A 14,107-nucleotide genomic window follows, 5' to 3' on the forward strand; every position below is an offset into this window, starting at 1 on the left:
AAGCTGGGTTTCAAACAGAATGACCTGCAGAAAAGAAAAAAAAAAGGCTGTGACATGAGGCTGAGGAGGATCATGGATGTAGAAATAAACACACCAAAATAACATGTGCTGACATAAGATTATGTAAGATTCAAGTAAAACAGTGTTACATGTAAATGAAATGTACAGTAGCATGCACTGGAATAATGTACACCGAGGTTAATTCCGATTCCTTCCTCTCCAGTTTCTCATACACTGATTTCGAAATGCATTTTGAAATGGGCCGATGTCTGTCCCTCGTTGAGAGAGGGCAAGAAGAAAGAAGAGATATAATCCAACGTACTTCATTAAAGGAATGGTCCACTCATTAGATAATTAATCAAAACTTCAGTATTTAGTGAAACGTTATGTTTAAACCATACCCTGAAGAAATCAGCGATATTCCCCGGTAAATAATGATTTTATAGCTCTTTTTTATCAAAACCTGTATATTCCGTCTGGCCGCCGCCATGTTTGCCATTTTCAGTAGTCACGTGATGGTCGTGACGTCATCCATGCGTTCACTTTGTCAACACGCGGAAACATGGCGGAGTATTTGAGTTCGGACTCGTCAGCAGAGGAAGAAGTTTTGACCAATGTGAAGAGATTGGATGAGGGAATTCAGCCATACATATCAGTATGACAATACGACACCCTCTGTCCTAAGACCCTCACATCGTACAAGGAAAAACTTCCGAAGAAAACCCACAGTTTAAAGGGAACATGGGAGAAACCTCAGGGAGAGCAACAGAGGAGGGATCCCTCTCCCAGGACGGACAGACGTGCAATAGATGCCGTGTGTAAATTGAAAAGATAATACATTTGCAACATAGGTAGTCCAAATGTTTGGAAATGCATGTGTGTATAATAGGAAGATGATATAAGATACTATATGTATGCATGTAGTACCACTACCACCCTTGCTAGCGATTCCCTCTCTAGTTTAGCATACTCAGCTTCGTTGTCCCGGCCTGGCCATAGAATCACGATTTTATGGGGCCGGAAAAACTGGGGGGAAATACACACTAGCCGGTACTACGCTATATGGAAAGGCCACCAAAAACTGTCCTGACCTGGACGCTAAAGGACGTTACAACGGGGCTAGCCGCTGCAATGGAAATGCGCTATAACATACCGTATTCTTACTCCGAGCACTACTTCTGCTCCTCCGTCGCTTCACACTTGCAGAGGGCGATTTCTCAACTGGCCGAACTGGTGTCCTGGTCGGTGATGACACCAGAAAGACCGATGGTACTGCATCTCCATTAAGTAATGGTTGTTCCATAAATCCCATGTTATGTTTTATCATACTCTCAGAGTAGTCGTCCGGAAATTTGAAATGTTCGCTGCATACATGAGCCTGTGAATCTCTCGGTTCGGGCCGGCCACATTTCGCTAGCCACTGCCTCCGAATGTACTTCTTACGCTTACCTTTTGGCAACAGATGGAACCGAGCATTCCGTGGATTGTTCCTATCAGAATTGTGGCAATATTTCGCGATACAGTGAGGCATATTTGAAGAGAGAAACTACAGTAAATAACATGGAGATCAACGTGTCCTCGAAAACCAAACGAATGGTTTAAGTCACGTCCGGAAAATGGCGGCGCCCACAGTGTTGATGTTATTTCGGTATATAATCAGTTTAAAATCACTGATAATGTCATCGGATTAAAAAAAAAAAAAAAAGAGACTGGCAGAGACTGGTCTGTTTTATCGGATGATAATTATTTAAAAATGAGTGTCATGAGCATACCATTCCTTTAAAGAGGCCATGTCTGTTCCAGCTACAGTAAGGTAGACAAAAGGTTCCTAGTTCTGTGTCATGCTGTAGAGAAGTAACTGTTTTAATGGCCTGTTAGTGTGGCAGCTGTTTCTAAAGAGCTAAGAAGGAATAATGATATACGCATTGCAGGTAGCAAAAGCTGAACAGTAAATCAGGTCATTAAAAGAGCGAGCAGATATAACTTAAAGGTGGTATGAGTTGATAGTGTTGTGCAGCTTCTTACTGGATCTGCCAGGCTGTTTGGAGACAGGCAGGGAGACCTCGGTGAGGGGAAGGATGTAGACCTCGGGGCCATTCTGGGAGGAGGGCGAAGCCAGGGAGAGATCTGCCTGGTACTCCTCTCCCTCAGTGTTTTCAAACTCCTGTTGCAAAGACACATGCTGAAATTAGTCATCCACTCGCAGCCATCCTACCACTGACATGGTGGGAGACAATGGCTCAACTGTAAGGGCATTCAAATGCACTGGGGCTCGCCCACCACGCTATATGCATAAGTCATGTAGGTTGTGGGGTGTATTGTGTGCGTCACAACAAAGACGCTGTAGGGGGAACACACTAATGTGCGTGTTTAGACTGCATGCACAAAGAACGTCTTTTTTTCGTTCTGTCTTTTATTTCTTCCTTCCATTCAATCCCCTATACAAAGCAAGGTTTATATCATTAAAGAATGTCAAACTGAGTCTTAAAAACTTTAAACCTAAAAAAGGTTATACACTTCAAATGTTCTTAGTGAAAAAACATGAATTCATACATGTGTGCTTGCTAACTGTTGTAACATGTCACTGCAGAAACGGCCAGAGTACATATTAACAGTGCTAGCACACCCGATTGTAAGATGGAGACGTCTTTGATACTTTGCATATTAATAACAAATACATCTTTAAAAACGTTTTGCATAGCGCTTGATGTTGTTTCTTTTTTTCTTCCTCTGCATGTAGCTTAAAAAAATGATCTGTCCCACTAACCAAAGTGGCTATTAGTTAGTGCTTTTAACATAGATCCAACAAAAAGGCAGAATATTGAAAGGCACACACGAAAGGATTGAATTCGTATTTAAACAGTACACAATACAAATAGCATAATCTGCAGCATGACGTAGATCACCATGTAGATTATTGTGGGTGAATGAGTAAACTATTTCATGAGCTCATATGAGAGTCTTACCTGTTTAACTTTTAATAAGAGAGGACCTTTTGTTCAGCAGATGCGCTGGTTACAGGGTAAACCCAAATCCTTGAAGTTTAATTAACTCCAGTCACTGGGCTGTGAGCTGGATTGAAATGTGTTCATTGAGATGCCAGTTTCTCTGGGTTCTTTCTTATGTGTATCTGCAGAAACAACAACCAAAGATTCTGCATTGGGCAGATTTAATTTGCTACCACTGTCCAACATTATAACGTCAGATATGCACTAAATATGGCCCCACACATCTATATAGTCAATATATTAGAGATGTCTTTTGAATAGATGGGCACCACAAACGTTTTTAAAAATCTATTTGCATTTCTAATAGAAAGTTGAAGACAAACCCCCACATATTTCAGGTCAACCTAGTTGGCTATGCTGGGGGACAAGTCTGGTAAAAGTGCTCTGTTCACAATCCGTCCGTTGGTTATTAATGAACTGCTACCCACAACAAGCCTATCTCCCACTTGCAGTACCCACAGAGTTAAACAAAGAAGTAAACAGTTCTGTAAAATGTGGGTAGCTGGATGGAATACATAACATATTTGAATGGCTCCTTGTGTGGGTGTGTGTGTATATTTATATGTACAGGTGTTCACAAGTGTGTGTGTGTGTTTGTTTGTGTGTTTCAAGAGAACCATCTGCCACTCTCCTCAGAGCAAAGTGTGAAAGCGAGCACCTGGCTGTGAGTCAGCATTGCATAGCTCCCCAGAGAGCCTTCAGTTTAGAAAGCACTTAATACCCAGCCTCACACTACGCGCTCCATAGTAAGAGCGCCGTGATGGGGAGGAATAATGAGCTTTTTGGACAGCGCAGCGGTGCAGTTTTGCAGTCCCACATGAATGCACACTACACAAGTGGGATGTTGAGTGACAAGCGGATGCCAAAAAGAAAGGAAGCTAAATGTGATGTTTGCTGCCACACTTAGAGCGCAAGATGGAGATTTGATTGTCTGTTTTGTCTGGAAGTATTATATAAGCTATGATCAAAACAACAAGCATATGTTGTGTTTACACAAATCACAACTTGTGGTTTCTACCATATTTGCTTAATCCATTTAAATATGAATATGTGACACTTGAATTGACTGAGATCTGAAACTTGTGCTCATCTGACAGAAGATGTATTGTTAGCATCAGTTACAATGTGTTTCCTTGTGAATATTATCCTTTCATTGTCTTTTTCTCAAATGTTTAACACAGCAACTATTATGTTACGAATGACCCACAGCTATGAGATAGTCCCCTCTCAGTCAAGCTTCACGTGAATACACAGGGACTAACTGCGCTCAAATTATTGCTGTTGTTCTCCACCTACAGTACAGGCACTTCTAACAGCAGCCATTTTGCCTCCGGTGAAGTTGATATATTAAATCATGGTCCCATTCTATTTAGTGTGTCGCCTCCACTCCAGTGAGCGAGCATGCACAATACCATGACCGTGGACCGCTAATCGAAATGAAACAGGACCACAGTTATGTTATTGATTACACCTGTGTTACCACATATGAAAAGCACCTATGTATTTGTTCAGCTGCATAAACTTAATAAGAAAAGATAGTACAGATAAAAAGGAAATGCGTTTGCCATCCTTTGTCTAATGATTTGAATAGTGCCCTCGCAATAGGCAACCTTTCTAAAATAGTTTTTCAAAACTATACTCACCTCTTTAACTATATCTGTGTGATAAATGCAAAGCCCAGCGCCGTTTTAGCAACAGTTTCACCCTGAACTCTCAGTGTAAGACGATACCCCACGATACACTCATCAATAGTGTCGCATTGATATTTTAAACGGGCTCATGGTGGTGCTTTGGTTGAATGACTGCAGTTTAAGCAGCTAGATATTGCTGTTTTGCAGCTAGAGTCATCTCCTTTTCATTATTTATTTCTCAGTAAAAAGCAGGCCAAAGGTAAGCGGGCACAGAACAAGACTCGCACTGTTCCTGCAGGTTATTGAAACACACCTTTACATAATGAGGCAGAGGCAATCTGGCATATGACAGAGAGACGTGGACACACGCGATACACACAGACGAGAACAATCGGGAAGTTGTTAATGGTTCCTCTCTGTGCTGTGCTCTTTAGTCTCAATCAATCAATCAATGTTTATTTATATAGCCCAATATCACACATGTTACATTTGTCTCAGTGGACTTCACAGTCTCTCTGTCATCACTGCAGCATTAATATACTACAGCCTGAATGCCGATGCACAGACCTGATATCATCCAGAACCAAACTGCTCTGTTCTCACCATCTCTCCTTTCCTCTCCTCTGCTCTCTGCAGCTCTAATCAACAACAACAACATAAATATGCCTTTCATTCCTTCTAACACTAGCACCGCAATTCCTTTCATGAATTACTAAACCATTTGCACAAGTGATCTTCACAGAAGGCTGTTCAGTCAAGGCTGTAATTTATCCATTCTCCAGACAAGATACAAACATTAAAATGCAATACCAAAATGAAAAATGTGTTTCAATGCTAATGCCATAATGTGAGAAGAAGTACACTTGTAAAGACAAGGAGCAGTACAACGAATCGAGGTTGTTTCCTCTCTCTGTCTCTCTCTCTCTCCCCATACGCCCCCTGCCTGTGTCAGTCTCTGTTAACCCTCATCAGTCACTCAGCACTGATGTTTGACACAGCATGGCTGACTAATGACGGCCGCTGAATGCAACACAGAGACAAAGTGTGCCAGCCTGGGATGGGATGGGTACTTGGTTGCACCACTCACATACAATGAGGCTATGGGCCTTTGGCATTTACGGTTATGAAGGTTTTGGAGTTGTTTCAATACGAACATGATCCTGCCATCTCCAGAGAATTGGTCCTCACGTAAAATATTTGAACAGTACAATGAAACCGCAAAATGTTTAATGATTGAAAATATACTGAGTATCTTTGGATTTTGGACTGACAGAGTGGTCCTCTTCAGGTTTAAAAAATATATACTGTTTTGTTTTTTAATCGACAAAACAACTGATTGAGAAAAACTATTAGCAGGTAAATCCACAATGCCTGTTGCAGCCCTTACATTTTATTGTAACTTTTTCTTTTTTTATTAGGAAATTATCATCTTTTAAAATACCCAGTTAAAAACAGCAACTCTCTGATTTTGTTTTTAATTTTGCACTCATACATCCTACTTATTTTATAACTGAAATTTGTTTTAATCAGACAACAGAACATAGGGCAAAAAATGACTAGCTAAATATTTAATATGTTTGAGTTTTTGATTGTTGGAGACAAAACCAAAATGATCTTCAGGGCCATACTTTGTGTCAAACTCATTCTCACTTGGTGGCAGATTTAAATGGCGTTGAATGGCAATTAAATATGTATAGCTTTTAAATGTTTGATCCTTGTCTGTACAGTGTGTGTCAATATTATTCCATACATTTAACGTGTTAGTCCTTAAAATGTTTGTGCTCTCCTCACCACCTCCAGCAGGGGGCAGCAGGTAGCTCACCTTGAAGCCAATGTCGCCCTTCTTGCAGCAGAGGCAGGCCAGCATGAGGAAGACGAAGGTGAAGAGGCCAGAGAAGGAGACAGCTACCACGGCCAGAGATGAAGGCCACGACAGCTCGCTCAGCGGAGCCCCATCTGCAACATGAGGAATAATAATGCCACATTTAAAAATAGTGAAGGAGGTCCAATAACAATCTGTGGAGTCATACAGGAAATTAAAAGCTAAACAGAGATACAGGTGATTTGTATGCACACAGATGATTTGTGACCGTTTCATTGGCAGCTTGAATAAAGATGGATGTGACTCATAATCATTCTCTTCTGCTTTCTATTCATCGCTACAATCTTTGACGGAATAGGAATCTGATTTATGTAGTTTGAAAACAGTATTCACCATGAAAGCTGACTCATGGAGGCAGAACGTTTCATACCACCCTACACACACCTCGACTCCCTCTGGATAATCATTTAATAAAGCAGCAGACCGGTGTCGTTACTCAGGCTGCTCAATGTAAACAACTGATGAATGAAAACACTCGTATGTATAATTTGCTTTTCATTTTCTGAAATGCCCCGCAATATTGGCCTCAGAGCTACAATTCTAGATGCGCTCAGTGCTCTTAAATCCCAGCACATATTCAGACGTAGATGCATGTAATTGTTTTGTAGGCCTGCAACCAATAAACAGAGTACACACAATCTCCTACTTATTTTTACATTTTGCAAGTTATTTACCATCTGTCTTTGTATTGTGTGCATATTTGCCGCACACATGTGTCAGTTTAACTTTAAGCCTCCAGTAGCTGAGGAAATCCATATTATCTGATTTACAGTTTTCAAACTCCTGCCAGAACACTTGAGAGAGAAGAGAGGAAGAAGGAAAGAGAGAGAAAGAAAGCAAAAGATGGAAACTGGATTGGAACACATTCATTCCCCAACGCTCCTATGCATCACACTCAAACCCTCTAACGTCCATCTCATAGGACGCCTCTACAGGGAATATAACATGCTCACACTGTAGCTATATCTGACCGAGTCATATGTAATGTCTTAAGAAGCTAATGGAGCATGGATTCTCTCATTTGCCTTTATGTTTAATTTAGGGTCCCATTCTTTTTAACTAATAGTCCCTTCAAACGTTTTAACTAGTCGTGTTCAATCAGGAGCCAGGAACGCCTTCGATTCTCTTCACGGTGCAGGTTCATATCTGTGAAACTCGTGACCACTGTTTGAAACGCAGACTTTGTAAAAAACCCTGGTGACATCACTTTGCCATAGAATGAATCGTACAACTCTTCCCAGAAGTAAATCAATCTTTGCGTTTAACCGGTTGAATCATTACTAATACATTATGGTTATTTATCTTATTTGCTCCACTTTGTGGTTATTTCCCCAAAAGTAGCTAAAATACATCTTTAATAAATGTGTTGGTTGTTAGGAATTCCTGGTTAATAAACAGCAATTACATGATTTCTTTTTGTTACCATCTTGTTAAATAAAGGTGTATTGTTGCGAGGTTTTTCTCACAACATGAATTGTTGAAGAATTAGAATCTGAAAAAGGTTGAACTCCTCTTTCATGGTAAGCACAATGCCCTCCCAAACCTAACTATCCAACCAAAATCTGTCACAACTCATCTGTCAACATAACTTCTTTGGAAATGCCAATGTCCCAGGCCTGCAGTTAGCCATGTTTACTCTCTTTCTCCGCCTATCAGAAAAAGAAAAGGATTGATATTTGTCCCCATTCCGGGATTCCTTTAATTTCCCTATTCTTGAATGGACAAAACGATCATGACACCTCTGTGTCTATAGGGTCAACTCGGCCTGTTGGTATGTGATGCTTGTGTGTGCATATTGTTTCAGCTCAGAGAGGGAGACTCAGCGGTCCTGACCCAGTTGGCTGTGGGGAACAGGCTGTTCCAGAGCCGACAGCTCCTGTGGCCCATGCAGCACCGCTCCAGCTGAAGGTTGACCCGGAGGTCACAGCCACAGAGCCTGCACTCATACTTGCACATGCAGACACGCACACACAACTGCAGACCCTTTCCCCCTCATATCCTCTGGATATTTGTAATGCCACAGGAACCACAGTTTAATTGCCAACAAATATACTATTGTATATTACTATAGCAAGCGTTCTATTTAAATGAGTCCACATCAAAGGCAAAATAAATATGCATATTTAAATGTAAGAGCTTCTTTTCATCTGCATATTAACTAACACATCTTATTTTAATCATTTATAACCTTGTTTTCTATTTGTGAAATAAATGCTGGTAGTAAGTGTGTTATTGGCATTTTGCAATACAACACATATTAGTTGATTACTTGTAGTTTACGGTGCAGTAAACCTCATGTCCCCTATTTATTTCCTCACTCTTGGAAATAACAGTGAGGAACATTTGTTCTGGTGCCTTGTTTACTGGCTATCTCCCCCCTCTATATGGCTGTATCATGTTGTGAACGATTCTGTGTAAGTCTGTGTGTGTTTCTGAAGTGAAAAATAGGGCGAGCTAATCGAGCAGGGCCCTTTCAGGATTCACCACAGACCGCAACACAAAGTCTGAGTAGATGGTGACACGACACATTGTGTTGAGGCTGACAGGAGAAACAAGGCTGAGTATTACATATTTAAAGAATGAAAACCATCTATAATGTACATGACTTATTCCTCTGGAATTATACAGCCAAACGAGCGTTTTCATTTGAAGGACATTTGGCACTTCAAACTGTTATTAGCAATTCAGTAGAAGGTGTTTAGCATGTTTTATCTTAGGGGAACCGTACAATGACATGTTTGGTCATTGGAATGGAATGGATGAATGGATGTTAGACAGGGATGACATATGCTAAGAGATTATGGAATTAAGGTAAACAAAGGACACAACAGAAAATACAAATAGAAATACAGTATGGCCTGTTTGTGCTCTGGTTACTGATTCCATCTTTTGCACACCATCTATGTTTAAATCATAGGCAATGAGCTGGAAATGTTTATTTTAATTGCATCTTTTTATAATAATGTTTAATGCAACAATGCAACGACCTGACAATTGTCGAGCCTATAAGCACTGATGAAGCAGCCACGTGCAGAACAGAGGATAAACTTCACTTTTTCACAGATAATGAAGAAATAACTGACATTTGCATCCACTCTCAATTTGTTTTGTAAGTCACATGACTGGGGCCCCTGTAAAGTAGTTAGAGCAGCCCATGTGTCTTCTACATGTGGAACAAGAGCTGCGTTTGCATTCATAAAACCACAGCTGAGTCACAGCAGTGCCATGCAAATGAATAGGGGGCTCTGTTTTTTCATGCAGTGCAGTTGTCTTTCTGAACAGGACCTGCAATCTGAAACCATTGCTCTCTTCTGGATACAAATAAGAGAACGCTCCATCTGCTTCAGTTACTTTTGAGTTGTATTATTACTTAATGGACGAATAAAAGGATGACTTTTGAATCAAGGTTGAAGGCATGGGACCGAATGTCAACACTGACACAATCTGTACATGACAACGCTCTGTTTATATGCCTTGACCTGTATCTGTCTGCTTTGTGAATTTGTATTTTAGTTTAGTTTTTATGTTTTTATATATGCTTTTATCATAATATAAGTATCTCTGTTGAATGTTGTTTTACTGATAGTATTTACCTGTTATTTGAAGTGAATTTTTGTTTTTAGGATGACTTTTAACATCTGTCCAGGGACTACAGACGAAAAATAGCCTGTTGGCTAACTCTGGCGCATTTACAGAAATGTGCACTGTCCCTGTCAAATAAATATATTGGAATTGGAATGATCGTGGTGAATATGCCCCAAGACTTGGAGAAAGTTGCAAATGCAGATTATGTGTGCTTCTTTACTCATAGTTTTAGAAACATGACCAGGAAAACCTTTTTTAAAAAAAAACAGATGGATAGATGATGCACTACATTCTTCATCCCCAATTGTCAGTTAACCTATGCTTACCCTGTACTGGCTTCAATCATAACCATTTTTGTGCAGAGTTTTCGCTTCACCAGACCTTTAAAACGTTTTTATTTGCCACAGAAAACCTAATATGATCATCCCGTAAAAACACCAGTGTCGCATAATCTTCACAAGTGCGACATTTGAAGAATCCATCGTCCACTCCCTGAGAAGAACTGTGAGAGAGCGGTCGCTCTGGGTCCTCCATAAATATTTGAGAAGCACACACATTACTTAACCAGCTGCACAGCGAAATGAAAATAAAGCACTTAAATCCAGGCTCAAACCCGCTTTATTAAAAAGCTGTCTTCAGGACTAGAGGAAGATGAGCCATGTCCTGACACACGGGGAGGGGAGGGCTGCGAAGGGGGCAGCCTGCCACCTCCACAATTCAGCCTGCCGCAGGAGAGGAGGCAGTAGGATGACAGGAGGGAGGAAGAGAGGAAACACTAGTTGGTGTAGGGAGGGTGAATGAATGCGGAGGCCAACACTGTTGCATTGTATCTACCAAAACTGATCAATACAAGGCTTGCTTCATTAAGTGTGACCTTCCACGCTGTCAGATTACAGCCACACCATGTACTAACATGCTGAATGGGGATGGACAATTCAAGTCATCAATTACTTAGAGAAAGAATAAGTGGTGTCTCTTGCAGTCACAGAGCAAGAGCTAATATATTTTAAACATGCAACTAAGTCATAGCTTTAAAAATCCAACAGCTATTATAGTGCTGTAGTGTAGAGTGAGAGAGAGAGAAATAAAGGCATGTAGAGATGGAGGCCCATGGAGGAAGCAGGAATGCTCAGTGTTATGGTGTGTGTGTGTGTGTGTGTGTGTGTGTGTGTGTGTGTGTGTGTGTGTGTGTGTGTGTGTGTGTGTGTCTGTGTGTGTGTGTGTGTGTGTGTGTGTGTGTGTGTGTGTGTGTGTGTGTGTGTGTGTGTGTGTGTGTGTGTGTGTGTGTGTGTGTGTGTGTGTGTGTGTGTGTGTGTGTGTCCATGTATGTACAAGATAAGAATAGTGTTGTGTTAAGCACAGCCACTGAGCTTTTCATGGTAGATCGTAAATAAAGCATGCAGCAGTGAGGTCGGGCTTTCTGTTGCTGTGCAGCTGCAGCGGGCGGCTGAAGAATTTGAACGTCAGTTCTACAGCTGCTGGGATATTTACTACCTCCTATACATGAGAAGAACATTCAACAAATCTGTTCCAAATGGATACGTATAGGAGAGGGAGTGAGGACAAACAGTGCAAGGAAGGCTCCGGAGAGAACAAAAGGGATTTTAGTCAAGGTAGAGTTACAGGATAATGCTTCCCACACTTATCAAAGGCCAGGGCCGTGCTTTGTGTTCGCATTCACACACGAGCACAAGAACGTGAACCCGCACAGAAAGCCCGTTCAGTGTTGCACTGGGCTAACTTTTGTTTTTTTGTTGAAACTGAGAGCAGTGGGTTGTTGCAGCAAACCCATCATTTCCAACTTTGGAAGTTTTTTTGACTATTACATACAGAAATATGTGTATGTGCTCCAACATGTGTATTTGGGGGAGAGAAAACACATTCAAGCGTGTAGTACTGTGGACATGTTTGTCTCCTTTACAATGTTTCTATTCTCAGTGTCCACATTAAAGTCAAACCTCTGCTAGTACATGCGTGTACTGTGTTTTTCCAGTAGTTGACCTGGTACGTTAATAATGCTATGTGTAGCATTTCTATGTCATTGCCAACTTGATTAGATTATTATTATATCAGCCGGTTACAAGACCGATTGCTTCCTGTTGCAAAGAACCCTAAATCCTCAGTGAAGTTTCCCCCTCTACTTGACTCGAGGATATTTTCATTCCATCCATTCATTCGGCTGTGTGTCTTCAAGTGTGATAAACTGTGAGCAGCCTCCATTTATGTCCATGCTGTATAACAACCACCCATTTCAGCTGATTTCAATCAAACAGCCCAAACTACAAAATGCAAACTAGAGGAATCTGTCTCCTTTGCAATGATCCTTTACAATAACTCTAATCATATTTCAAATAATTAAATGATGTGTTTTTAACTATAACACCTTTGCATGTGTAGTTGATCTGTGAAATTCAGACCCTTCATTTCCAGCAGTGTGCCCTTACTCGACAGGCCTGTAATAATGATCCACGGAGGTCCTCCCGGGGTCTCACTCCCAGTTAATGACAGTTGTTAGGCCCTCCGCAGGCCAGTGCATCCCTCTGCCATCTGCAGCCATTCACAGAGAGCATGGATGGAAATGGCTGAGGGATACGGTAAACTGCCATTAATAGTGTAATTGTTGCTTCTCCTGCAAACTGGAGACTGATATGTGTGTGCACATGTGTGTGTGTGTGTGTGTGTGTGTGTGTGTGTGTGTGTGTGTGTGTGTGTGTGTGTGTGTGTGTGTGTGTGTGTGTGTGTGTGTGTGTGTGTGTGTGTGTGTGTGTGTGTGTGTGTGTGTGTGTGTGTGTGTGTGTGTGTGTGCTTGCAGAGCGCCCCCTTCTATCTGTGTTCAGTCCTCCATCATGACAATCTAATACTATTTGCTCTGTTCTATCTAATTTCTCAACATTGCAACTTCAGCTTAAGCTCTCATAGCTGAAAGTGGATTTTGTATTCAGCTGAAGCCCTTTTGTTTTCATTTGTTCCTCTGTTGTAGGCCACTCATCATCATTGCTCTGAAAGTCTCTGTGTTGATGTATACACTGTAGCCTTTACATTATTTGGCTCTGCTCATGCTGCCTCTTGACTGCCCTATATAGATATAGATATACATAATATATATATATATATATATATATATGTAAACCTATAGGTCACACTCATGGGCGTAGTTTCCACTGGGGACAGGGGACATGTCCCCAGTGGAAACACTTTTCAAAATCGCGTTTGTGTCCCCCCCCACTTTTCAAATGTGTTTATTATAATTTGTTTACGCAAGCGGTCCTCGTCACGGAGGAGCGTCTGTGTGTGTGGCACGAGCACATTTTGTGAGAGAGAGGAAAGAGAAAGAGAGAGAGAGAGAGAGAGAGAGAGAGAGAGAGAGAGAGAGAGAGAGAGAGAGAGAGAGAGAGAGAGAGAGAGAGATACGGGGGTTGTTGTTAGCATCTGGTGCTAGCTCGGAGCTAACGGAGATTAGAAGCTGTTTCAACAATAAGGAGAGGGAGAGTCCTCTCCTGTCGGACTGAGAGGCTGAGATAACGTCAGCTCAGGGAGGTAAAGGACTCGCTGAGTGATTAGATTGTAAACTTTAGTCTGTTATCTCAGTGGGTCTCAAACGGTTTGGTCATCTCTGTAAACAAATATTTCCATCTATTTAATATAGTTAACGACTCATTCCAATGTCAGTAAAAAACAAAAAACACAGTTTAAAAGGGGAGTGATTAGTACAATATGCATAAATAAAAAGAAAGAATGCAGACTAGGTAAGTTTAAGATAGGACAGAGGAGTATATCAATTATTTGTTATTATTGGTTGTGAGCATATTCTAATGGTTTTTGGAGCATTGAAATATATACAGTTCTGTTTCATATGAGTGTTGAGAGCTGTATCCATACATCTCTTAATTTTAAGTGCACCAGATTGATGCATTTAACTTAAATTTAAAGACACACATCTTCTCCTCATTATATACACTACACATCTTTCTTGGATTTTTTAACACCATAGTCCCTAATAT

General features: G+C 41.0%; 1 protein-coding gene across 2 annotated transcripts in view; it reads right to left on the reverse strand.

Moving 5' to 3' along the window:
- aatka (apoptosis-associated tyrosine kinase a) overlaps nucleotides 1-14,107 on the reverse strand; it is a 35,102-nt gene that overhangs the window by 13,044 nt on the left and 7,951 nt on the right. For both annotated transcript variants that reach the window (XM_034088290.2, XM_034088291.2), the window contains 2 exons: nucleotides 6,462-6,595; nucleotides 2,026-2,164 (listed from right to left, as the gene is read on the reverse strand). In XM_034088290.2, coding sequence (XP_033944181.1) covers nucleotides 2,026-2,164; nucleotides 6,462-6,595 — 273 coding nt within the window. The remainder of the gene's footprint in view (nucleotides 1-2,025; nucleotides 2,165-6,461; nucleotides 6,596-14,107) is intronic.

Source organism: Pseudochaenichthys georgianus, chromosome 8 (assembly GCF_902827115.2).
Source record: "Pseudochaenichthys georgianus chromosome 8, fPseGeo1.2, whole genome shotgun sequence".
Classification (NCBI taxonomy): domain Eukaryota; kingdom Metazoa; phylum Chordata; class Actinopteri; order Perciformes; family Channichthyidae; genus Pseudochaenichthys; species Pseudochaenichthys georgianus.